Genomic DNA, 25957 nt, shown 5'->3' with positions numbered 1-25957 from the left:
AACCATAAGCCTGTCTAGTTTAGTATGTTTAAAGCAATCTACAGATGTTCGAAAGTCAGATACTTTCTTGTTCTTAAAAAATGTGCTGTTTAATCTGCCACACTGTAAAATACTATGAAAAAGCCTGCAGTTGCTGTTGTGGCTCTGCAAGCCTCTTGTTACTGCATGCACAGCAAAAATAAAGAATTAAAAAAAAAAAATATGTCAAAGAAGGTCAGAAATCAGCAGATGACATACTGAAGCATAGTTAGGATATAAAAAGGCAGAAGACAGATGGAAGCACTGATCAAGACATAGGGAGGCAGAAGAAACATGGAGCAAAAGACAGAAGCAATAAGAACATGGTTTGCCAGCATTCCATATCAAGGTTCAGTTTACAATGAATAGCTCTGACAGATTCCTCACCTTAGCAGGTCCTGTTTTTTAGCTTTGTTGTGGGCGCTAAGAGCTTTAAGTTCAGCCTGCCTCTTGCGCAATTCAGCCAACACCTCATCTTCAGAGTCCTCTGCAGGTCGATCTTCAGACTCCAGTAGACCCTGGGCTATTAACTCATCCTTTATACGACTCTCTAAAGACTTTGTGTGTGGAGCACTGCAATAAACATTCAATCAACTGTCATGAAAGATAGGAAAAGCAGACCAGTATACTTGCACCAAGACTTTGAATTATAGTCATACAGATCATGCATATTTAGCTTGCAAGTTAGAGGGATACTGTAGCGCCAGGAATACAAAGCTGTAGTCCTGGCACTACCTCTCCCCCAACCGATAAATAAAGGGTTAGAAACCCTTTATTTACTTATTTTTTCCCAGCGCTCCGCTCCCTCCGCTGTCCCGCGAAGAGCAGGGTCTAATGCGCATAAGCGGCATATGCCGCACGCATTAGACCTCCCCATTGGAAAGCATTGAATCAATGTTTTCCTATGGAGAACAAATCTAACGCTGGAGGTCTTCATGCAGAGATTGAGGACGTCCAGCTTCAGATACTGGACCAAAGGTCCGCTTCAATTCCGAAAGCTTTTTAGTGGCTGTTTGGTAGACAGCCACTGAGTACAGATTTAGAGCTGCAATGTAAACATTGCAGTTTCTCTGGTGCTGCAATGTTTAACATTGCAGCACTAGGTGCAAAATGGACACAGCACCCAGACCACTTCAATTAGCTGAAGTCGTCTGGGTGCCTACAGTGTCCCTTTAAAGAAACAGAGCGGTCAAATTGTGACTCAAACTTTTAGAAAATAAACTGCTGGCTATACAGTTCTATATGCTTCTTTCTCCCTTCAAAGCATCTTATTCTGGGAATTCCAGCAAGTTAGTTTCATCAGCTTAGCTCAGCATACCGATTTTCATGCTTTTGTAGGCGAGTCCTGTGAACACTGGGATAGGATTCTTGAAACCCTGAATGGGTTTTGCGAAAAGACTTTGCAAGGGCCCTTCTTACAGATAGGACGAATTTAGTTAATGAAGTTTCTAATAAATCTGGGCATAAACCCAGTACTTGAAGTGGAGAGTAAAAATTATCAGCATTTGTCACCAATTATAGTCTCCAGTTCAATGACATTGAAATCTGTATGGGTACTTTCTAATGATTCTAGAATTCAGAGACTGATCAAACAAAGCAATGGCACATACAATGTTGTAGCTAAAAGGTCTCAGTCTCATGATTTCTCCAAGTCTCTATAGAAAACAAAAGTATCCTGGGTCATCTTGGTTGTCCTCAAGAGATATGTATAGGTGTGGTGGTATACTATGCTTTATGCTACATGTACGTGGATGTGAATAAAATAAAAAAATATATATATATATTTTTTTTTTACTTCTATTCGTTCAAATAACGAGAACTTTAGTAACTATCTGTAAATCTGGACCAAAGGGAAGTACAGCTAACTGTGACCTTGGATTTATAGCGACTGCGATTTTAAGGTGGTGGTTTATTGCATGTAGATTGGGAGGAGCCTATCTTGGTGCTAAATCTTGGGTTAAAATTTAAGTACGTTTTTACAGGCGGGAACTGGGGCATAATCTCATCTTTTTAAAGCGCAACCCTTGTACCTATGACTACATTGCATTATTGGTTCTTTATGTGACAATAAACACTTTTTTTTATAGCAATACACTTTGTATTTGAAGCAGAGGCTGCTGTTCTGCTTATTTAACCCCTTAAGGACACATGACATGTCACACATTTTGGTCCTTAAGGGGTTAAATAATTAAGTTCAGCATATAATTATTCGGGAATTTCAAGTAGCCGAGAAAGCCATCCACCACGTGGAATTGTAGACCCGAAGGAATAGGGTTGGAAAAGTGTGCGTAGTGACTGCTGTGTCTTTGCTTTTACTTATACCTTCCTGTGCCTGAATAAGAATTCATAAGACATGGTGTTGACAGGGGGACCCCTAACCAATAGATTAACTCTTCCCCAAAACCATTCTCAAGACAAAGCACAGCACAAAGAATTGCTGACACTGAATATTACAAGATCTCTAAAACACTACGGTAAATTAACAAATGATTCACAGCTAGAAATATCCATAGTGTACACATTTCCAGTAAACTCATTGAGATTTTTCTTGTTTTCAAGCACATTAAGGCAATAGTTGTACAGTTTGTTTTTAGCTTTACAAATATAGAACACATATGGTTCACATAAAACAAGTAAAAACAAATCACTGTTTTTTGCTCAATATTATTTAATTAATCTTAATTGCTTATAAAATTACCTGAAAGGTTTGTTCTGGCTTCGAGGAGAAGTGCTTGCTCCATCTGTTCCAGATTCCTTCCCGGATATCTCTGGTATAGGAGAGTCTTCTACTGGCGAAATAATGTTCTCCTGATTTAGAGTAGAATACCGTATGTTAAAAGCAAGATCAGCACAGTTTTCACAAAATTAAGGGCTTAACGTGCCATTAAAATCTTATAAAAAAGTACAATGGGGGGCGTGGCTTGGCAGCCGATGAAAATGGCCGCATAAACTTTTCCGCCGCCCGGGTCCCGACTCAGAAGCACAAAACCACCCGCTACCCTGCCGACATGGGAAGACCAAACAGGGCCCCACAGACCGGGAAGACCCCAGAGCCCAAAAAGGGACAGCTCACCTCGTCCCTGTGCCAGTTCCTGGTGACCCCCGTGGACCTTGCGACACAGCCGCATGGCGCCGACGGATCAATGGCGTCGGAGGAGTCCGCACCTTCCTCACCGGCATCCAAACTGCACACGGGAGGCTCAGAAAGACCCCCGTGGTTAGACCTCCTAAGAGCCCTGCCCACGAAGGAAGACCTCCGCTCGGCCACATGCAGGGCCTGTCAGACCGCGTGAGCCACATGGAGGCAGCCTGTGACAGCCTGAGAGAAGCCCAGAACACATTAGCTGAGGCTGCAGAAACCTCCTCAGAACAGGTACGTGGCATGGCCCTACATATTGAGGACCTGGACAACAGGGGGCGCCGCAATAACTTAAGGCTACAAGACCTCCCTGAAACTGAGGATTCCCCCCAGCAGCTACAAGAAAGCCTCCTGGAAATACTCAATGGGATCCTAGGCCGCGACCACCAGGCACCTATAGAATTTGTAAGAGCTCATAGAGCCCTCCGTCCTAAGGGCACGCCAGATAGCCCACCCAGGAATGTCATATGCTGCCTGGCGAATTTTGCCTTAAAGGAGACTATCCTTAAACAAGCACGAAGCCAGCAAACGCTCACCTACCTGAACCAAGACCTGCAACTCTTTCCAGATTTATCACCGGCTACTCTGACCTACCGACGCGCTCTGAAACCACTCACGAGGGTACTGGTGGCCCAACAGATCCGGTACAGATGGCAGATGCCCACAGGACTGCTCGTCCACGCGCCGAGAGGTCCATTCCTGGTCCGCACACACACAACGACTACATAGCACTGGGCACAGAGCTCCAACTACCCGCCATCAACATGAGATGGCCTGAACCATTGGACATCTATACCACCGCAAGAAACCCTTATACGAGACCGGCGCTGCCGCAACGCACTTGATGGGGACGCCAGGAGGCCACGAGGCCTACAGGTGCCGCCCGCTAGAGGGCATGACTTTCCCCCCTCCTGCGCCCAGCCCTGGCCGCCCCGCACCAGCCTGGCCCTCTCTAGGGCACAAATAGTCCCATTACAGGACTTGGACACTGTCCCCAGGTATAAACTTGGCCAACCTACAGATTGGACACCCTACATTGGCACCCTGTCTCTCCGCCCCTCAGAACAGCACCCCTTGCCGGGCCGCGCGAACAGTTTCCGAGCCACACCCCACCTACAGCCGGACCACACAGAAGCGTCACCATGGACATAAGGGCCCCGTCTACCCCGATGGGATTGGGTGGGTTGGGGGATGTGGCCCAAGGAACTGTGGTACCTAGAAGTGTCCGCCAGTGTTGGCACTGGCCTGCTGGGAGCGCCTACTGCACTGTGTCTCAGTGGCACACGCGCCTGCACATGCTGAAATTGCCCACTGCATTGTACTTAACTTGCATATGTGCCAGCGCATGCTAAAATTATTTACGGCGTTGCATATCACACGCACACCCGCACGCACCCCGCTGCAAACCACTATTTATGCGCCCGCCATTACTAAAACTGCCCACTGCAGAGCGGATAACATGGCATAGGTGCCCGCGCATGCTAAAATTGCCTACTGCATTGTATTGACCGCTGTATACGTGCCGGCGAATGCTCAAATTGCTTCTTGGCTGATATATAACCCCGTATGCACGCCCGCGCATGCTCAAATTGTCCATTGCATTGAATATAACATGGTATGTCTTTCTTAGGAGCTATTATCTGGTCCCTTTATTTGTAGGGCTTCCTTTTGGACTTGCTCCTTTATTACCTTTAATTGCTTTATTTCTGTATAATACGGTATATACGCCTGCTTATGCCAGACTTGTCTACTGCATTGCATGGACCATTGTGTATATATGCCTGCGCAGGCTAACATTGCCTCTTGGTCCATATGTCACCCTGTGTACACACCCGTGTATGCTACAATTACCATGGCACGGTGTATAACACTGTATATGCTCCTGCACACGCTACACTTGTCTACTATTTATACCACGGGTTATGTACTTGCACAAGTTCAAAAGGTCTATTGGTTCGTATGCAACACTGGATAGGTGCCAGAACATGCTACACTGGGGTACAGCTCTGCATATACCATTGTATAAGCACCCGCACACACAGCCCAGAGACGAGCTGACCCCAGAGCAACACAACCCACCACCACACAGATTGGGAAACCCAAAAGGGGGTCCATTAACCGGGATGCCCTCAGGGGGGACGCAGGCTTTCCATACCACTTTCAGGGATGGAGGAACAGCACCACGGGGCTACACTGGTGCACATAGGGGGAATGGGTTGGGGAGGGGGGGGTCTACCAGTATCCTAGACATATGAGCTGTAGAAAGGGGGTTAAGCCCAGGGTCGGCTTGTAGACCTTCCCTTCAGACTAGACAATGTCGGGACCCGGGGGCGAGTTCCCGCAGACACACAACAGTCTTACCAAGAGGTCAAAGTTCCAGCTGGAACCCGACCATACCCTGGGAGACTCGCCCCGGGGACGCGACAGAAGTTTTTCACAGGTTTGAGATACAACTGTTAGTGTTTGTTGTGATCCTCAGCCGCCTCTGTTGGCTGGTTGATAAGGTGCCTTCCACTCCCCGTGAGGTCGGTGTCTTCTGTATAGGGGGGGTCATCCCCCGCTCCGGTTTCCGGGATGGGGGATTTCTACCCCCCTGACACCGGTGCCTCTGCTCCATTACAGGGGCGGCCCCTTCCGTGCCCCGCCACACAGGGATACCCACTACCCCGCTCTGCTCTGCTTGCCCTGGACCGGGCTCTACCTACCTGGGCCCTCACCCGCCCCCACAGACCGGGGCAACTTAGATACTTGTGGGACTTGACAATATGGCTACACCCGCACCCAAATACGCACCGGCCCCACTCAACTTCCTATCCCTAAACGCTAAGGGCTTAAACTCCCCCGAAAAGAGGTCACACGCACTACACCTCTGTCAGAAAACTAGAGCCCATGTGGTCTATCTCCAAGAAACCCACTTTAAAACCAACTCTGCTCCGAAACTCTGTAACCACATATACACCCAAGGCTTCTACAGCAATAAACCGGATGGGAAATCTAAGGGGACAGCAATACTCCTACACAAATCCATACCCTTCGTAGCTGACTCGACCATGACCGATAACTCGGGCAGATATGTATTTGTTAGAGGTAAAATCCTGGACGAAACCTATACCTTTGCCAACGTCTACGCCCCAAACACGCGACAGGACAAATTCCTCCGGGACACACTCCGGGCCCTCCACGACTTCACGACAGGCTGTCTGGTCCTGGGAGGGGACTTCAACATCGCTCTACACCCGACGATGGACGCATCCAGGGGCCACTCATCGACACACCCCCTCTCCAACCTGCTCAAAATTCGTAAACTTTTCCACCAGTACAGGCTTACGGATTGCTGGAGGGCGACACACCCGACTACATGCTAGGGACTACACCTTTTATTCGACCCCGAATGACTGTTACACACACATCGACTACTTCTTCCTTCCATATTACTACCTACCCAGATTGCGGGACTCTTCCAGAGGGGAGACAATGTGGTCCGACCACGCACCACTCACGATTCAACTCACATCGCCACTACACAAACCCAAAACCACGACATGGCGGCTCCACAAAAGCCTTCTATCCAACCCGCAGGTGGCCCAAGACGTGCAACAAGCCCTGACAAATTACTTCGCCGAGAACCTACCACAGGACACATCCCCCCTCTTGACATGGGAGGCCCACAAGTGTGTGATTAGAGGGATCCTTATCTCACACTCCTCTGCCCTGAAAAAGGCACGGGAACATACGATCCGAGAACTAACTGCCAAGATAGGGATCCTAACACAGGCCCACAAACGAACACTAGACGACACACTTCTCGGGGAACTCACAGCAGCCCGTGAAGAATTAGCACGGATCTTGCGGCAATCGTACACTAGGGCCCTCCAGCGCACTAAATCATTCTTCTACACAGAAGGAGACAAGTGCGGCAGGTTACCAGCCAGAATGATCAACAATAAACGCTCCATGACATATATTGCACGCATGCGCGACACCGCAGGCCAACTACACCACATGCCAGACCAAATCGCTACAGCTGTAACCCGCTTCTACAAAGACCATTACGCGATCCCCCCCACGCCCCTCGGGCAGACCCTAACTTGGGAGCGACCCGCATGAACGCATACCTCACTAAATACACCAAAACTAAACTATCCTCAGACGCAGCGGAGGCCCTGGAGGCGCCCCTGACCATCAAATCCTCAAAGACAGGCAAAAGGCCGGGCCCAGACGGCCTCCCCCTCAAATACTACAAAACCTTCCTGGCCACATTGTCCCCCCAATTTATCTTGGCCTTCAACTCTATAACAGAGGGAAATACTATCCCCCAGCAAACACTGGCGGGCAACATTGTCCTGTTGCCAAAGGAGGGGGGAGATACCGAACGGTGTACGGGCTACCGACCGATATCGCTACTTAACTGCGACCTACGCCTGTTCGCTAAAATACTAGCTACAAGGTTGAATCCGCACATACCAGACTTAATCTCTCCTGACCAAGTGGGATTCGTCCCCCACAGGGAAGCCCGGGACAATACGCGCAGCGCACCTCGGAGAGCCTTCTCCTCCTCTCTACGGATGCGGAGAAGGCCTTCAACAGGGTGGCGTGGGACTATCTATTTTCGGTACTGGAACATGTGGGCCTTGGGGACCCATATGCTCCAGTGGATAGAATCTCTTTACTCATCCCCCACGGCCAGAGTGTGCATAAACGGGGTCTATACAGACGCATTCCCGGTCAGGAACGGAACCAGGCAGGGCTGCCCCCTGTCGCCGCTTTTATTCATCTTGGCCCTGGAGCCCTTCCTACAAGCGGTAAGGGACAACCCAGATATCTCGGGGGTGACGGTGGAGTCAGACCAACACAAAATCGCAGCATATGCGGACGATATGCTTTTTTTCATAACTAACCCAGAAATTTCCCTCCCAAACCTCATGGCAGAGTTTAAGACATACTGCCAAATCGCCAACCTCAAGATCAATTATGCTAAATCCTCTATACTCAACATTGGCTACCCAGGAGGAGGGCAGACCAAATCCGACGAAACTTCCCCTTCCAATGGCAGGACACCGCTTTTAAATACCTGCGTGTGAAGCTCACGGCCGACCTATCCAAACTATACCATATGAATTTCACCCCACTGATGGGAACCTTACAGAAGAACCTGACAGAATGGGCCACACCTCACTTTTCCTGGCTTGGCAGGGTTGCCATTGCCAAAATGAACATTCTCCCACGGGTACTTTACCTATTCCAGACACTACAAATCCCACTCCCTACCACCTTCTTCTCAGCACTCCGCACCCTCCTCATTAAATTTATCTGGAAGGGCACTAAACCCAGACTCAAGTACACACAACTCACACTCCCCAAAACAGCAGGAGGCCTAGCCGTTCCTGACCTCAAACTGTATTACCAAGCATGCCACATGCAACGGGCCCTGGAATGGGCAAAAGAGGGGATTAGCAAACCTTGGAAGGCCATCGAAACACACCACGCAGTCAGGCCCCTTCAAGCCCTCCAGAGGCAGGACCCCTAAACTGGGAGGCGGTTCAACTACCAACAGCCCTTCATCGCCGACACCCTAACCATATGGCACTCACAAGCGAGGAAACTACGCCTCTCCTCCTTCCCATCCCCACTACTACCCCTGGGGTACAATCCGGACTTTGAACCGGGAGTAAGACCGGGGAACCTCCGCTGCGTCTTCCCACAAAACATACCCAGACTCCGAGACGTGACTGCCAATGGGAAAATCTTATCCCTACAGACGCTCACGGGCACGCCCACCCACCCCATTCATGACGACATTTAGATACACCCAAATTAAGAATTACATCACCGCCATACCACAACACCCCCACGTATATAGGGACCTTACGCCCTTCGAGCAGTTGTGTCAGGACCCGGAGCCCATGCCCCATAGCGTTTCCTACCTCTACTCTATGCTACAACGACAACAGGGACGCCTCCCCACCCCCCTTCATGTCCAAATGGGAGACGGCCATAGGGGAAACACTTACCGAGACCCAGTGGCACAAGATCTGCGACCTAGTGCATCATTGCGCAATCGCTAGCAAAACTCTACAAGGTCCTCACACAATGGTACCTGACACCAGAACGCTTACAGAGAATGCACTTAGACACGGACGGCCTCTGCTGGAGGTGCAAGAGAGGGGCAGGATCCTTCCTCCACATATGGTGGGAATGCCCACTCATAGTACCGTTCTGGGAAAAAATAGCTGCCACAGTGGCCCTGTTCACGGACAATGTCCCACCCTTGCAGCCCGCCCCGTACCTCCTGCACCACACGACAACCCCCACAACACGATAGAAACGCTCCCTGACCATCCGAATTCTTAGTGTCGCAAAACATTTAATACCTTTGTACTGGAAAAAAGACACAATCCCAACGCTTTCCTTTTGGTTTACTAGAATGGAGGAGTTACGAGTTACAGAGGAAATCTGGTATTCAGCCCAAGACCGAACGCAGACATACTTAGACACAGGGACACCCTGGCTGGCACGGGTAGGTACGGAGGCATTTCGAACTGTGCATTTGACCATGGGGGGAGGAACCGACAATACCCAGGAGGAGACACTAGGAGACTAACGGGACAATCCAGACCTAGCTCAAAACACAGTACCTCACTCCCACACCCTACCCCCCCCCCCCCCCACACCCTGTCAGGTCCGGGTGGAGCACGGGTTCGGGGGACCCGGGGAGAGGCGCGGGGGCCGACCCCGCGGGGGCGTGCTGGGGGAGCTACGACACCTGTCGGGGTGCGACCACCTGCAGCACCCAAAACGATCTGCGGGTACGGGGGGTGGAAGTGCGCCAGTTTTGTGAGCTCAAAGTTCATTAGTTTAGAGGGAAACGCAGGATGTCCCTTAGGTTATTCCCATCAACACCATATATATCGCTAGGCAGAGCCGTACCATACCAAAGTTGGGGGCCAACACCCCACTATATTGCCATTCAGGACCCTAGACGCGAGGTCACTAGGGGGCTGCCTGTCCTGATGGGACTCCACAAATTAGATGGCCCACATGTCTCACTACTGCCTAGTGGCTACAGGGTAGGCATGGGGGAACAGATAAAAACCGGTGGGGCATACAAAACTACCCAACGTAGAAATGGTACACATCAAATAGTACTATGCATAACTATGTACCACCGGACCTGCGAGTCCACAATACACATGCTATTTACTAAAGGCAGCGACCTGCGAGTCGCCAAGACACGTTTGACAAACCATGCCTTCCGATGTATAAGCTTATATGAATGACCAGGTGGACCTGCGAGTCCATGTTTTCCTTTTCCATGTTGAAAACCACCAAAAGAAAAAAAAACCAAAAAAAAAACAATGACAACAAAAACAAAATGTTCAATAAAAATATATTTACAAAAAAAAAAAAAAAGGACAATGGACCATTAGATAAATATTTAAAAGTCTCTCACTACAGGAACAGCAATTAACACTGTTATTTAATCGTAAAATGAACTATTTAACAAGGCACCATAACCACACATCTTACTATTGTGGCTATGGTGCCAGAAGTGTTCTTATGTCCCCTGCCCCACCACAAAAGAAGGTGCTACTTAGATACCACTGTCTCGTGGAAAATAGTAGTGGAGGTGGGGAGCACCTTCCAGCAGGCCCTAGGTAAGAGTGAGCTGAAGTGGTTATGATGCTTGGATGCTTTAAAAACGTAAGTGGAATATTATTATTTTGTTTTAGAGTATAAATGCATTTTGTTTCCACATAAAATAATAAAATGCTATTTTTAATGTTTAATGGCACACAATGTTATCTCTGGGAGTTAGAGAGGTTTGGAAAAGGTTCCCACTATTATCACATTAAGAAGAGAAACACACGTGAGGCTTGGCTAATAAAAGAAAGAACATGGATGTGTGGTACCTCAATATGATAATGAGGGCAATTACCTCAACGAGTGCCTGCAGGAGACGCTGTGTCAAGTGACCAAATGGGCATCCGTCCTCAGGCTGGTCGTGCTGGGATTCAGATTTCTTTAGCAACGAGTCCACATCTACAAACAGCCAGGACATTATGTATGACATATGTTTCCTGAGAACCAGTGTGTGTTGTTAACATGTGTGCCACGTGTGTACGGCATATAGACTGGTGGTGACAACTATGGGCAGGGTTCGCAACTGTACAGTTTTATTACAGATCAAAAGGTGCAGTATGCATTCAGCAATAACCTTTTGGAACCCTTGCCATTGCTCTCAAGATCCACCCAATGCAAAAATAAGATTGAAGAAACCGAGTCTATAATTGCATTATTTGTAATTTATCATTTACATTACGTATTTATACAGGTACAATTTTTTTTTATTTTATCATGATGGAGAGCTGCTTACGAATATATAAAGACTATGGTCTGTTTTCAATCTGGGAGTTTAGCCTGGGAATGTGAACAGTAAAAACTTTATATACAGATACACTGACCAGCCACAACATTAAACCTGCCTAATATCGTATAGGCCCCCCTCATCCTGCCAAACTAGCTCTGATGCATCAAGGCATAGACTCCACAAGATCTCTGAATGTGTTTTGTGGTTTCTGGCACCAAGCCATTAGCAGCAGATCCTTGCAGTCCTGCAAGCTTCTAGGTGTGGCCTCCACGAATTAGATTTGTTGTTCCAGCAGATCCCACAGATGCTCAACTGGATTGAGATCTAGGGAACTGTGAGGCCAAGGCAACACCTTGAACTCGGACATGTTCCTCAAACCATTCCTAAAAAATTTTGCAGTGTGGCAGTGTTCATTATCCTGCTGGAAATTGCAATCAGGGAACACCATTGCCATGAAGGGGTGTACATGGTTTGCAACAATCTCTAGGTAGGTTGTACATGTCAAAGTAGCATCTCCATGAATGCCAGGACCCAAGGTTTCCCAGCAGAACATTGCCCAGAGCACAATGCCTCAGCGGCCTGCATTCTACTGCCATCTCTTCCAAAGTAAACAATGCACACACACCGAGACATCCATTTGATCTAAGAGAAAATGTGATTCATCAAACAAGGCAACCTGCCTCCATTACTCCATGGTCCAGTTCTGATACTCACATCCCCATTGAAGGTGCTTTTGGCGGTAGACAGAGTGTATTTTGGTATGCAGAAGGAGGGAAAAAGCACCTTGTAAAAGTCCTCAAATACAGGTAACCAGAAGAAAGGACAAGAAGTGTAATATAGTGTAGTATGTCTCTTAGTGATAGAAGGAAAAAAACAAAAGAAATGCACTTGCAGTTTATGGAGCGAATATAGAGCCTATGGATATATGCTAAGTGTCTTGAAACAATGGAGGCTAAACTGGGAGTATGTAAAAAATAAAATTAAAAAAATTGCACCATTATAGTGTAGTATTTTAGATATACTGGATGGAGTGGATCTATATTTGATATACTGAATATAAGAATATAAGTGCATTTCTTTAGTTCTATTCTTCCATCAATAAGTGACAAACTGCCTTATATTGCAATCCTTGTCCTCTTCTCTTTATACATACCTGTATTTAGGGACTTTTACAAGGCACTACTTTCCCGCATATCATTCAAGGACAACTGGAGAAAGAAAGATTCTTGTTTGGGCTGGTTGAGCGGCCTCGTTCATTACATAAAAAGTGCTAGCAAGCCATTTTTATTTTTGATCTATCATAGCCAGCATTAAGTTTTTCAGCAATTTGAGCTACAGTAGCTCTTCTGTGCGACTGGACAAGATGGACTAGCCTTTGCTCCTCATGTACATCAACGAGCCTTAGGCACCCATGACACTGGTTCACCGTTCGTTCTTTCTTTCTTGCTCCACTTTTGGAAGGTACGAACCACTGCATACCAGGAACACCCCACAAGACTTATCATTTTGGAGATGACCCAGTTGTCTAGCCATCACTATTTGGGCCCTAGTCAACATCACTCAGATCTTTTGGCTTGTCCATTTTCCCTGCCTTCAACACACGAAATTCAAGAACTGACTGTTCACTTGCTGTCTAATATATCTCACCCCTTGACAGGTGCCGTTGTAAAATAAAATCATGTTATTCACTTCACCTGTCTGTGGTTTTAATGTTGTAGCGTATTAGTGTATATTTCCAATACATTATCATCTATGAATGTGGAGAACACATTGTGGCAGCCATGTTGTATGCACTATGCAAAAAAAAAACACACAAAACATTTTAACTTTGCTTCTTCCCTCACATTATAATTAGAAACAAATCAACCCATACATGAAATTGCAGCATTTATAGGAGTGTAGGACCCTCCAGGAATGTTAATGTACTACTACCTTTGGAGTCCAGTTCAGTCAGTGGTCCCAGAACACCTTTCTTTTTGTCTCCGGTCAGAGCGGCTCGGGCTCCATCTTTCTGTTCTTCTTGCAGATCCTCTTGTGCCCAGCGATGTGAATAGTGTTTCCCAAGGGGAGGAATCTAAGACAGAAGATCACAACATGTAATTAGACACCTACCTTTATCTGTAATAAACAGCACAGATGCAATACAAAGGCTACACACTTAAGACAAGTTCAAATCAGTTTTCACATAAAATAAATATTAGAACAGTTAAGAAATCTGCACATTTATTATCTACTAACACAACTGAAGAGTACTGCATTTTGACAGGGATCTTAATTAGTACATGGCATGAGATTGGCGACCCAATCTTCATCTGTTGTATGAATGTAACATTCAAAGAATGAATGATTTCTGCAAAATACCTTCATTAAACACAACAGTATCAAAAGGGTCCACAACACTAAATAAGGCAATGTTGCTACAGTAACCAGTCTATTATGGGCTGTTGCTGGGTAAGATTAATAGGATGGGGCTATTACAACCATTAGGGGCCCAATGAATAAGATCCACGTGTAGTTAATTTCCTTTACATATTGCTTTCCTGAATAGGAATTAGGAATAGTTAATTAAGATTTATTAAATATTTTTAGTCTCAAGAAGACAAAACCGGTTAATAGATACAGTGCATTCAGAAAGTATTCAGACCCCTTCACTTTTTATTACTTTCTAAGTTTTGTAACCTTTTGCTACAATTGTTTAATTTCTATTTTTTTCACATTAATCTATACTCAATGCCTCATAAAGAAAACAAAAACCTGATTTGTGACACCATTGCAAATATAATAAACAGAAAAAAATGGAAATATCACTTAATTGAAGCACCTTTGGTAGCAATTACAGCCTCAAGTCTTTTTAGGTGTGATAAGCTTTGCACACCTGGATTTGGGTAGTTCTAGTCATTCATCTCTGCAGATCTGTTCAAACTCTGTCACGTTGGTTGGGCACAGTCAGTGGACAGGTCTTCAGGTCTCTCCAGAGATGTTCGATTGGGTTCAAGTTTAAACTCTGACTGGGCCACTCAAGGACACTCACAGAGTTGCTGTTGACTTAGGGCCATTGTCCTGCTGGAAAGTGAACCTTTAGGCCAGTCTGAAGTCGGAGCGTTTTGAACCAGGTTTTCATTAAAGGGACACTATAGTCATCATAACAACTACAGTTTAATGTAGTTGTTCTGGTGTCTATAGTCTGTCCCTGCAGGCATTTTCATGTCAACACTGCCTTTTCTGAGACAAGGCAGCTTTTACATTGCTCCCTAGGGACACTTAGATGGCCACCAGAGGTGCTTCCTGGGTCAGTGCTACACAACATGCAGCACCTACATTCCGTGTCTCCACGCTCTGGATGGAGGTGCTGAACTTTAGAGTCGCAAACATAACATATAATTGACAGGCATATAAAGCAATCATAATCAAATGAGTAATGGGGAAGAGAAAATAGTAGTAAAGGGGAATAGGAAGTATCTTGGGGAATACTTGGACTTATGTCAACAATATAAAAGCAAAAAGTAAGTTTACAGATAAAAGTTAAATAAAAATCTGCTATGTTGTACACTTTTTAAAAGATACCTTGTAATAGTCTGTCTCATCCTCTGGTGTTTTCAAGAGATCTTCCAAAACTTTGATTTCATCTGTTGTAATATCAGCACAATAAGGTTCAACAGAGGCCCAAAACCTGGAATTCATTACCAACACATTAGTGGTGGACACAACGACAACACACTTTCAAGGAACATCCAAATGCTTAGTGATTTGCCACATGTTTAGTTCCCACTCAGCATAGAAGCTAACCTATGTAATCAAAATAAAACATACTTATCAAGTAACATGGCACATTAATACAAATTATTCAGACACGAATACATTTTTGGACATCTCTCTTCTTAAAGAAAGTGTTGCAAAAGTATATACATTTTTTATCTACAGCTTTTTGTTTTTTCAAGTTTTGTCATTATGTGAGTGTATAATTTAAAAAAAAAATGGACTCATATATATAGTGGAATTATGAGGCAAAATTGTGGTTCTTTGTTGATCTCATTTGCATACGCCAACCTAGAATCCCTTGCAGTAGAGAGAGCACTATTAAAGTGAGATTTCTATGGGAAAAGCAAGTCTTATGGCTTGCCTGGTGTGTGTATTTGTGTTTAACATTGCAATATATATATGTTATGGGGTTATGGTGGGGGATAAATTGTGACTGAAAACCCCTTCCACCTGAAGTCTGTGGCTCGTTAATACAATGTTAAACAAAAATCTGACCAACACTCAAGCCATAAGACTTGCTTTTCCCACAGAAATCACACATCTGTGGTGATGTTACTACTGCAAAGGATTCTGGGTGGGCATATGCAAATTAGTTTAACAAAGAATCCCATTTTTGCCTCATTCCATTTTAAACATGGATTACTTTGAGTCTGTGTTTGCTGTGTACAACAGCTTTGAAACACAACTTAGGAAAAGATGCAAAGCCAGTGAACCACTCATGGACAGCTGATTCATTGTTAATGCAAATCATTATATATTGCACTCTATCCAAGGAACATTTGACAAGATTCACAGAGAAAATGCTGCACTACAGTCCAGGAGATTACCCCTAATCATGGAACATTAAACAGTTAGAATTGTCTAGATTTCAGCAGCTAGAAAAACACTTTTTAAAGCTCACACATGTTCTTTATCATCACTGAAATATCTGCTGCCTTGAACAGTTTGAGTAAGTAGTGCGAGTTCACACCATGCAAGTAAATGGATGGCTTTCACTAAGCTAGTGATTGGGTCCCAGAAGTGTCTGCCACCAACAGGGCCGGTGCAAGGATTTTTGCCGCCCTAGGCAAAAGAAAGATTTGCCTCCCCCCAGTGACATCGCAATGCCCCATCCATATGATCTGCCTTATGAACTAACGCCAGTGCTGCACACAGTGTGTGTTTACATTAAAAAGCCTGCAGGGACAGGCTATAGACACCAGAACCACCTCGTTAAGCTGCAGTGGTTCTGGGGACTATAGTGTCCCTTTAATGTGAGGTAAATTAGAGATTGGTGTCACTAATAATATACTAGATTGCCTACTTACAACCAGATGAGGATGGTGATGGGCTCTGGCTGCAGTCTGGCTCCACTGGTCTGGTGTAGAACAGGATCTCTGGAGGCTGTTTGTAACTGTGGTCACAAAATTCAATGTTCTGGGAGAACGGGAAGCAGCTCAATTTTTTGGGGCCCCTTACACAGCTCAAGGTCTGGGCCCCAGGGCCTGACGGTGAGTATGCCCATAATTTCCACCTATATGTTCGCTCACAAGAAGTGGAGTGTGTAGGGGATGTGTTATGGTAGAGGATCTAATGTGTGTGCTTATGGAATGTACTGTATAGGGATACCAGTTTGTGTAGGTGATACAGTGATTTTGTGTGTAGTGGAATTAGTGTGCATTTGTGTAAGGGATAGAAAGCAGTGTGTTTGTGTATAAGGGATGTATTGTGTGTTTCTCATTGTGTGTAAGGGATGCATTGTGTGAATCTGTGTTTGTATGCATAAGGGATGCAAAGTGTGTTTCTGTGTATGTAAGGGATGCAGTGTGTGTGTCTGTAAGGGGTGCGTTGAGTGTGTGTAGGAGATGCATTGTGTTTCTGTGTGTGTGTAATAGAAGCAATGTGTGTTTGCATGTGTGTGTAAGGGAAGCATGTTGTGTTTCTGTGTGTGTAGGGATGCATTGTGTGTTTCTGAGTATGTATAGGGATGCAGTGTGTGTGTGTGTGTGTGTGTGCGCGTAGTGTGAAAGAGCTCCCTGTCCTGCCCCCTGTCCTATAGAGCTCTCCCTTCCGTCCCTTAGAGATCTCCCCTGCCCCTTAGTGGTCTCTCCTCTCCTCCCCTGTCCCTTAGTGGTCTCTACTCTCCTCCCCCCACCTCCCTTAGTGGTCTCATTTTCTCCCCGACTTTCCATTAGTGGTCTCTGGTCTCCCCCTTAGTGGTCTCTGCTCTCCTCTGCACCCCCTTTCCATTAGTGGTCTCTCCTCCCCCCCCTCCCCCCCTTTCCATTAGTGGTCTCTCCACCCCCCCCCCTTTCCATTAGTGGTCTCCCCCACACCCTAAGTGGTCTCTTCTCACGCCCCCTTCCATTAGTGGTCTCTACTCTCCCCCACCCTCCCCTAGTGGTCTATCCTCCACACCCCCCCTCCCTTAGTGTTCTCTGCTCTCCCCCCACCCTCCCTTAGCGGTCTCTCCTCACCCCCTCCCTCCTTTAGTGGTCTCTCCCTCCCCCACGTTCTCCTCAACCCCCCCTCGCTGTGTTCTCATCCCCCCCGTTCTCCTCCCCTTCTCCCTCCCTCCCTGTTCTCCTCCCCTTCTCCCTGTAATCTCTTCTCCCCCCCTTCTCCCTCCCTCCCTGTAATCTCTTCTCCCCCCCTTCCCTCCCTGTAATCTCTTCTCCCCCCCCTCCCTCCCTGTAATCTCTTCTCCCCCCCCTCCCTCCCTGTAATCTCTTCTCCCCCCCCTCCCTCCCTGTAATCTCTTCTCCCCCCCTCCCTCCCTGTAATCTCTTCTCCCCCCCCCCCCCTCCCTGTAATCTCTTCTCCCCCCCCCCTCCCTCCCTGTAATCTCTTCTCCCCCCCCCCTCCCTCCCTGTAATCTCTTCTCCCCCCCCCCTCCCTCCCTGTAATCTCTTCTCCCCCCCCCTCCCTCCCTGTAATCTCTTCTCCCCCCCCCTCCCTCCCTGTAATCTCTTCTCCCCCCCCCTCCCTCCCTGTAATCTCTTCTCCCCCCCCCCTCCCTCCCTGTAATCTCTTCTCCCCCCCCTCCCTCCCTGTAATCTCTTCTCCCCCCCTTCCCTCCCTGTAATCTCTTCTCCCCCCCTTCCCTCCCTGTAATCTCTTCTCCCCCCCTTCCCTCCCTGTAATCTCTTCTCCCCCCCTTCCCTCCCTGTAATCTCTTCTCCCCCCCTCCCTCCCTGTAATCTCTTCTCCCCCCCCTCCCTCCCTGTAATCTCTTCTCCCCCCCCTCCCTCCCTGTAATCTCTTCTCCCCCCCCTCCCTCCCTGTAATCTCTTCTCCCCCCCCTCCCTCCCTGTAATCTCTTCTCCCCCCCCTCCCTCCCTGTAATCTCTTCTCCCCCCCCTCCCTCCCTGTAATCTCTTCTCCCCCCCCTCCCTCCCTGTAATCTCTTCTCCCCCCCCTCCCTCCCTGTAATCTCTTCTCCCCCCCTCCCTCCCTGTAATCTCTTCTCCCCCCCTCCCTCCCTGTAATCTCTTCTCCCCCCCTCCCTCCCTGTAATCTCTTCTCCCCCCCCTCCCTCCCTGTAATCTCTTCTCCCCCCCCTCCCTCCCTGTAATCTCTTCTCCCCCCCCTCCCTCCCTGTAATCTCTTCTCCCCCCCTTCCCTCCCTGTAATCTCTTCTCCCCCCCCTCCCTCCCTGTAATCTCTTCTCCCCCCCCCTCCCTTCCTGTAATCTCTTCTTCCCCCCCCCTCCCTCCCTGTAATCGGCGGCTGCCTAGTTCGCCTTATAGGAAGCGCCGGCCCTGGCCACCAACACAGTATCAAAGTCACAAGTTAGCACAGTACACAAACACTACAAAACAGCAATTTCATAATCCATAGAGGATATATGCAGAAAGTGTGGTTTTATTTTTTTTAAATAAGATTGTACAAAACGGTTTTACAATCAGTAAATACATATATCTCTTTATCATTCAAACACTTCAAAGAGAAGGGTTTACCCTGTTCTGTGTTCCACATACAGTAACTACATTTTCTGCTAAATGACATCACTTTACCTGTTTGGGGCATCATTTTTAGGCATTCTGGGCACATCTACCGGGTCATCTGACATTTCATAATCCTGGATTTTGGCCTGCATAGTTCTGGATTTTGGCCTTCCTGGACCTGTATTGGAGGCATGACTTCCTTTACCATCCAGTTTCTGCTTCTTGGGTTTGCTGTGTTTAACAGGTGTACCCGGCTCAATTTCTTTCCCCAGTTTCATGAACCTGCGATCTCCTTTTTTATCTTGCCAGTCAGTAAGTATCTGAGGAAAAAAAATAAAAAGAGCTCATCAAGAGAAAGACTGCAAGAGAGATAAAGATAAAGCTGCTGGAAACGGAAAGTACCTAGATGCAAGCCTTTCTTGTCATTATGAACTAGGTGTATTTTCACTACATTTGTGTGTGTCAATATTTTACAATGTACAGTTGGTGAAATTCCAGCACAACCAAAACGTTCTGAAATACTAAAATGACAAGACCTAAACAGCGGGAGACTCCGTCAATTTAGCGCTAGAGGTGTTAACAGCATTTCGGCATGTATTGCACTTTCTCAGCTGCCCTTTCCATGTCTGCCAGTCTAATCTAATCTTTATAGCAGTGACATGTTTCACTGTCCTCACCTCCATGTAATTTTAACTCCTCTCTTGTTTTACATTTTAGTTCCACATGTTTTGTTTCCCTCCATATATATTCATTAAAAGATAGGCAAATGATGAAGTGAATAACATCACTTATAACGGAGAAAGTAGTCTAGGTACCAGATCCCAAACTTAACACAACCAAAAACATTGAACAATTGTTGAGGCATTACCCCAAATTCTTTCCCCCCTCTTTAACCCCTTAAGGACATACGACATGTGTGACATGTCATGATTCCCTTTTATTCCAGAAGTTTGGTCCTTAAAGGACCACTCTAGGCACCCAGACCACTTCAGCTTAATGAAGTGGTCTGGGTGCCGGGTCCTTCTAGGGTTAACCCATTTTTTCATGAACATAGCAGTTTCAGAGAAACTGCTATGTTTGTGAATGGGTTAAGCCTTCCCCTATTTCCTCTAGTGGCTGTCTCACTGACAGCCGCTAGAGGCGCTTGCGTGATTCTCACTTTGAAAATCACAGTGAGAGCACGCAAACGTCCATAGGAAAGCATTATGAATGCTTTCCTATGTGACCGGCTGAATGCGCGCGCAGCTCTTGCCACGCGTGCGCATTCAGCCGACGGGGAGGAGAAGAGGAGGTTCGGAGGAGGAGAGCTCTCCGCCCACCGCTGGAAAAAGGTAAGTTTTAAACACTTTCCCCTTTCCAGAGCCGGGCGGGAGGGGGTCCCTGAGGGTGGGGGCACCCTCAGGGCACTCTAGTGCCAGGAAAACGAGTATGTTTTCCTGGCACTAGAGTGGTCCTTTAAGGGGTTAAGTGTCAATTGTACTGACTGTTAACAAAGTAGATTAACAGGGCACTCGAAGAACCTCTTATGCTCCTTTAGCAGTCCATGGTGCCCCTGCACAATTTTTTTTTTTATAATCTTTATTTTAAAGTTTATAACAAATACGAAAGGACAAACTGTTTCACTCAAATCGGAGTTGCGACATTGTTAGAGAATTACAATCTCACTGTAACAAAATATATTCAGTGACATTTATATTCTTATCGTCAAGTATGTCACGAGTGAGTAGTATTAATTCTCCAAAGTGTGGGATGATGAAGGGAACGGGTTATAAAAGAGAAAAAAAAGGCGGGGTGAGGGGAGGCACTCATGTTGCTGTAAGCTTTTCCCTCCCAAGCTTCATCAATACTTATGCCTGTTACCTTCCACTCCCTATGCTAAGTCTAAGTATTCTAGGACATATAGCTGCAAAGTATCCTAACCACACTGGGCTATTTGTCAGCATCTATGGTAAGGTCTCTAATGGAAATAAAGTCAAGCCACAGCATCCAGGTCTGAGTACATCCATCTGCTGTACCTTTAGGCGTCGCAGGGACACCATAACATAAATCTCCTCTAAGTTTCTAGCCAATGCTTATGAAGTTACACTTATTAATTTTGAAATATTTCTATAGGGTGCACATCCTGTATAAATTCACCAAAACTGTAATGCATGCCTCACCAGGGGTCCTTAGTTTGGAGAAACAGTCTCTATATTGGGGTCCAAATCCACCTCTATTTGCTATAGAAATGTGCCTCTTTTATATTGTTGGTGTGTGAGTGTATGGAAGAACTCCACAGCAATAATACTCACAGCAATGTGTCGTTACACTACACAAAATGTATTTAGAAATCAGTGTGTGTACATCAGATACCTTGTTCTTCTAAATTATATTTTTGTAGTTTGGATTTTTAAGAGTAAGTCAGCTAAAAATTCTTAGGGTGATAGCTGCTTGATCCAAGGATAAATCTGACTGGGGTCTTTCTGGGGACAAGAAGGATGTTTTTCCTAGTTTGTTGCAAAATTGGAAGTGCTTCAGACTGGGTTTTTTGCCTTCTTTTGGATCAACAGCAAAAACATATGTGCGGAAGGCTGAACTTGATGGACACAAGTCTCTTTTCAGCTATGTAGCTATGTAACGACCCTTAGTTACACCCCTAAAGTGTCCCTCTTTGTCCATTTAAAATATTGGGATGTATGCAGATGCCTGCAAGAGAATTGAACCTACTGAGCTTCCATCAGTTTAGAAGCAGTTCTATTTGTCCTATGCTATAAATTAAATTGCTACCAAATGCTTAACACATAAAGCACTTCAGGAAGCTAAAATGCTGTAGGTGTTTGGAGTGTTAAAATTGTGTTGTCCCACTGTCTTTTCTCTATTTACATTGAAAAGCCTGCAGGGACAGGCTATAGACACCAGAACCACTACAATAAGCTGTAGTGTTTCTGGTGACTATAGTGTCCCTTTAAGAATTCACATTTTTGTCGTTGAAAATCAAGCTTTTTTAGTTTGAAAAAAAAAAAAAACTGGCTACTAACTATTTTAGCTGGCTCCAAGATTCAAAGCAAATTTGTCAACCCTGATGAAGGGTTTTATCAAAAGAAAGCCCTGTTTCTCCTTTAAAAATTATATACAATATGTATGGGTGAAATTATGGTAGAACGAACACATGGCAAAAGTGCCAAAAAGGCCTTTGTCACAAACGCATCACATCACAAAAAAGATGGTCCTTAAGGGTTAACTTTTATTTTTTTCACATTTCACAAACACATGTAAATATATTTAAAAATCTTGGGAGGTGATGGTCCCCTTTTATATGGTCTCTGATGAATGGGATATGACTTTAAAATAAAAATGTTGTTTATTTCCCCTTCCATCAGTTTGCACCTGACCTGTGTCTCTGCTTCCAGTACTCGGAGCCTCCGACTTGCTGAGGAGAGGAGAGTTTCTAGTTCCAGCTGAAGTGTATCAAGCTCCTCAATGCCGATACCATCATCCTCTGAGCGGGACAGAACAGCGGTATACCGAGGGCACAGCTTCACATGGTCTACAGACTTAAACTCGTGAAACTGCAGCGGACAGTCCTTTAACTCACTCATTGTGGTAATGGACAGACTGCAGAAAAAGGAACATAAGCATTATTGTAACAAATCGAATTACTTATTCCATTTAAAAATCACCCTTTCTACTCCTATACATACGTTTACAGACATCTTGCTAGAGACACTTGGCTCTGGCCGTAGACACTCCGAGTATAATATATAAATCAAAGGGATTCTGCACTCCAAATCTTCATGGGACCCATTTATTCAGCCAACTATTTTGGCAGCAAAGTAAAAAATATTGCAGATCCACTGTTTAATAGGTGTTGTTGGCTGAATAAACGGTTTCACTTAAGATTTGGATTATGAACTTCTTTGATTTATTTTCCTTACATAAACCCAAAGACAAAATAGAAGACTCATCAACTCCAAAGCACGAAGCACCCGCACTTATACCCTCCATGCTATATATTCATGCTCCATAATGCTATAGAAACCGCACACTGCAAATCATATCTAGTGCATTCCACCCATCCACTGCATCCAGTCAGAACCCAACACACAAAAGACTACAGCCTCCACTTTCTTAAGTCAAAGCCACCAGAGTGGCACCCCAGCAGAACCCCCCCCCCCACCAGGAGTGCTGTACCCACATATTTGCACCCTACAATATGGGATAGTGGGTCATACCCACACATTTGCAGTCTATTCTGGAGGAGGGTTCCAGAGCATAGCCTGAGGTGCTGTACCCATACACTTACTGTTTTAACGAGTTGCTACACCCGGCCATTTACATCCTACCTCAGGCTGCTGTACCCATGTATTGACAGCCTCACTAGGTTGCTGTACTTACACATTCACTGCCTATCCCGAAGAGAGGGGTGTAGCACCACGCATTTCCTGCCTATCCTAGGTAGAGGGATGTAGTAGCCGCGCATTTCTTGCCTATCCCGGGGTGGGAGGGATGCAGAAGCCATGCATTTCTTGCCTATCCCGGGGTGGGAGGGATGCAGAAGCCATGCATTAGTTGCCTATCCTGGGGTGGGAGAGATGTAGAAGCCACACATTCGTTGCCTATCCTGGGGTGGGAGAGATGTAGAAGCCACACATTCGTTGCCTATTCCAGGGTGGGAGGAATGTAGAAGCCACACATTCGTTGCCTATCCCGGGGTGGGAGGGATGAAGTAGCCACGCATTCGTTGCCTATCCCGGGGTGGGAGGGATGAAGTAGCCACGCATTCGTTGCCTATCCCGGGGTAGGAGGGATGAAGTAGCCACGCATTCGTTGCCTATCCCGGGGTAGGAGGGATGAAGTAGCCACGCATTCGTTGCCTATCCTGGGGAGATGTAGAAGCTATGCATTCGTTGCCTATCCTGGGGAGATGTAGAAGCTATGCATTCGTTGCCTATCCTGGGGAGATGTAGAAGCTATGCATTCGTTGCCTATCCTGGGGAGATGTAGAAGCTATGCATTCGTTGCCTATCCTGGGGAGATGTAGAAGCTATGCATTCGTTGCCTATCCTGGGGAGATGTAGAAGCTATGCATTCGTTGCCTATCCTGGGGAGATGTAGAAGCTATGCATTCGTTGCCTATCCTGGGGAGATGTAGAAGCTATGCATTCGTTGCCTATCCTGGGGAGATGTAGAAGCTATGCATTCGTTGCCTATCCTGGGGAGATGTAGAAGCTATGCATTCGTTGCCTATCTCGGGGTGGTAGGGATGTAGTAGCCACGCATTCGTTGCCTATCCCGGGGTGGGAGGGATGTAGTAGCCACGCATTTGTTGCCTATCCCGGGGAGATGTAGAAGCAATGCATTCATTGCCTTTCCCGGGACAGAAGGGATGTAGTAGCCACGCATTTGTTGCCTATCCCAGGGGGGATGCATACAACTATCCTCTGCCTAACTAGGGGTCATAGCCACACATTCACTGCCTACCTCCAATTGTTGTACCCACACATTCCCAGCCTACAGTGGTATTAGGGGTGCTGTACCCATACATTGGCAGTCAATGTGGAGTGCAGTACCCATGCATTCTCTGCTTTCCCTTAAAGCACATTGCCCCCATCACCAGCAGTCTCCCCCCTATAACTTATACCCACATTGCTGGGAAGCTCCCCTGCATGGCTGCACACTATGACCCCAGGCATCCGCAGCATCCCCTGTACCCCCATTGATCCCAGCATCCCCTGCCCCCCATTGATCCCAGCATCCCCTGTACCCCATTGATCCCAGCATCCCCTGCCCCCATTGATCCCAGCATCCCCTGCCCCCATTGATGCCAGCATCCCCTGTACCCCCATTGATCCCAGCATCTCCTGCCCCCCATTGATCCCAGCATCCCCTGTACCCCCATTGATCCCAGCATCTCCTGTACCCCCATTGATCCCAGCATCCCCTGTACCCCTATTCACCGCCTGCCCCCCATTGATCCCAGCATCCCCTGTACCCCCATTCACGCTCCCGCACACAGTCCCTACGCACCCCGTGCTGGCCCCGCACCCTCCCGTGCGCTCCCCGGGTGTGAGCCCCTCTCGCAGCCGCCAGTAGATGGCAGGAAATCGCTACCGAGGCCCGGCCGCCGTTATCGCCCCGCAAAACCGAGCACTCGGCGCGTACCATTACACGACATGGGAGTGTTTACACGGTTTCAGTCACCACACCCGCCAGCATATCCGTAACCAGCTGTCACCGTGAATAATTCATATCACGCACCAAATAATCACCATAAAACGTGTGATCAATTAGTCTATTCACAGACTGTACAAACACCCCTGTTCCCCGTGCAGGTGGTTTCATCCACACCACCCACACAGCCGCCTGCCCGAGCGGACAATGAACATGGTACATTCCGAGAAGGGGGGTTTCCTGTACATGAGCAGAAATAATGTTTAGCAAAACTGTAATAAATACATGCTTGAATGAATGTAACCATTCGATTTTAGTCACAGTGTATTCATTGTGAAGAAGAGAAAGTACCCAAGACATCAGGGTTAGATGTTGGTTCCCCTCGAGAAAAGATTGACTTGGTTTGCTCTTTGAACATTCCATTTTCCCTAATATGGTGAGGCACGCAATGGACGAGTCCATTTTTAAGAAAGAGGAAACGTGGATTCAAAAATATTATTGTGCCCGCCACATAACCCACCAGACCCACCGTGATCATCAGTGCACCAATTATCTATAATTATTATAACGGTAGTAATTAAATATTAAGTACTGCTC

General features: G+C 46.6%; 1 protein-coding gene across 4 annotated transcripts in view; it reads right to left on the bottom strand.

Annotated features, from left to right (window-relative positions):
• Nucleotides 1–25787, bottom strand: part of TADA3 (transcriptional adaptor 3) — a 31649-nt gene extending 5862 nt beyond the window's left edge. The window contains exons 1-8 of one of the 4 annotated variants that reach the window (XM_063426731.1): nt 25712–25787; nt 22582–22804; nt 19280–19530; nt 15090–15195; nt 13455–13599; nt 11094–11197; nt 2717–2826; nt 406–591 (exon numbers count right to left, since the gene is read on the bottom strand). In XM_063426731.1, coding sequence (XP_063282801.1) covers nt 406–591; nt 2717–2826; nt 11094–11197; nt 13455–13599; nt 15090–15195; nt 19280–19530; nt 22582–22788 — 1109 coding nt within the window. In that variant the 5' untranslated portion in view covers nt 22789–22804; nt 25712–25787. Of the gene's footprint in view, nt 1–405; nt 592–2716; nt 2827–11093; nt 11198–13454; nt 13600–15089; nt 15196–19279; nt 19531–22581; nt 22805–25216; nt 25343–25458; nt 25568–25711 lie in introns of those variants that run through there. The other 3 variants (XM_063426730.1, XM_063426729.1, XM_063426728.1) reach the window with 3 other exon arrangements.
• Nucleotides 25788–25957: the final 170 nt, after the last annotated feature.

The sequence above is a fragment of the Pelobates fuscus genome, chromosome 7, assembly GCF_036172605.1.
Source record: "Pelobates fuscus isolate aPelFus1 chromosome 7, aPelFus1.pri, whole genome shotgun sequence".
Classification (NCBI taxonomy): domain Eukaryota; kingdom Metazoa; phylum Chordata; class Amphibia; order Anura; family Pelobatidae; genus Pelobates; species Pelobates fuscus.
This window is presented reverse-complemented; position numbering and strand designations above follow the sequence as displayed.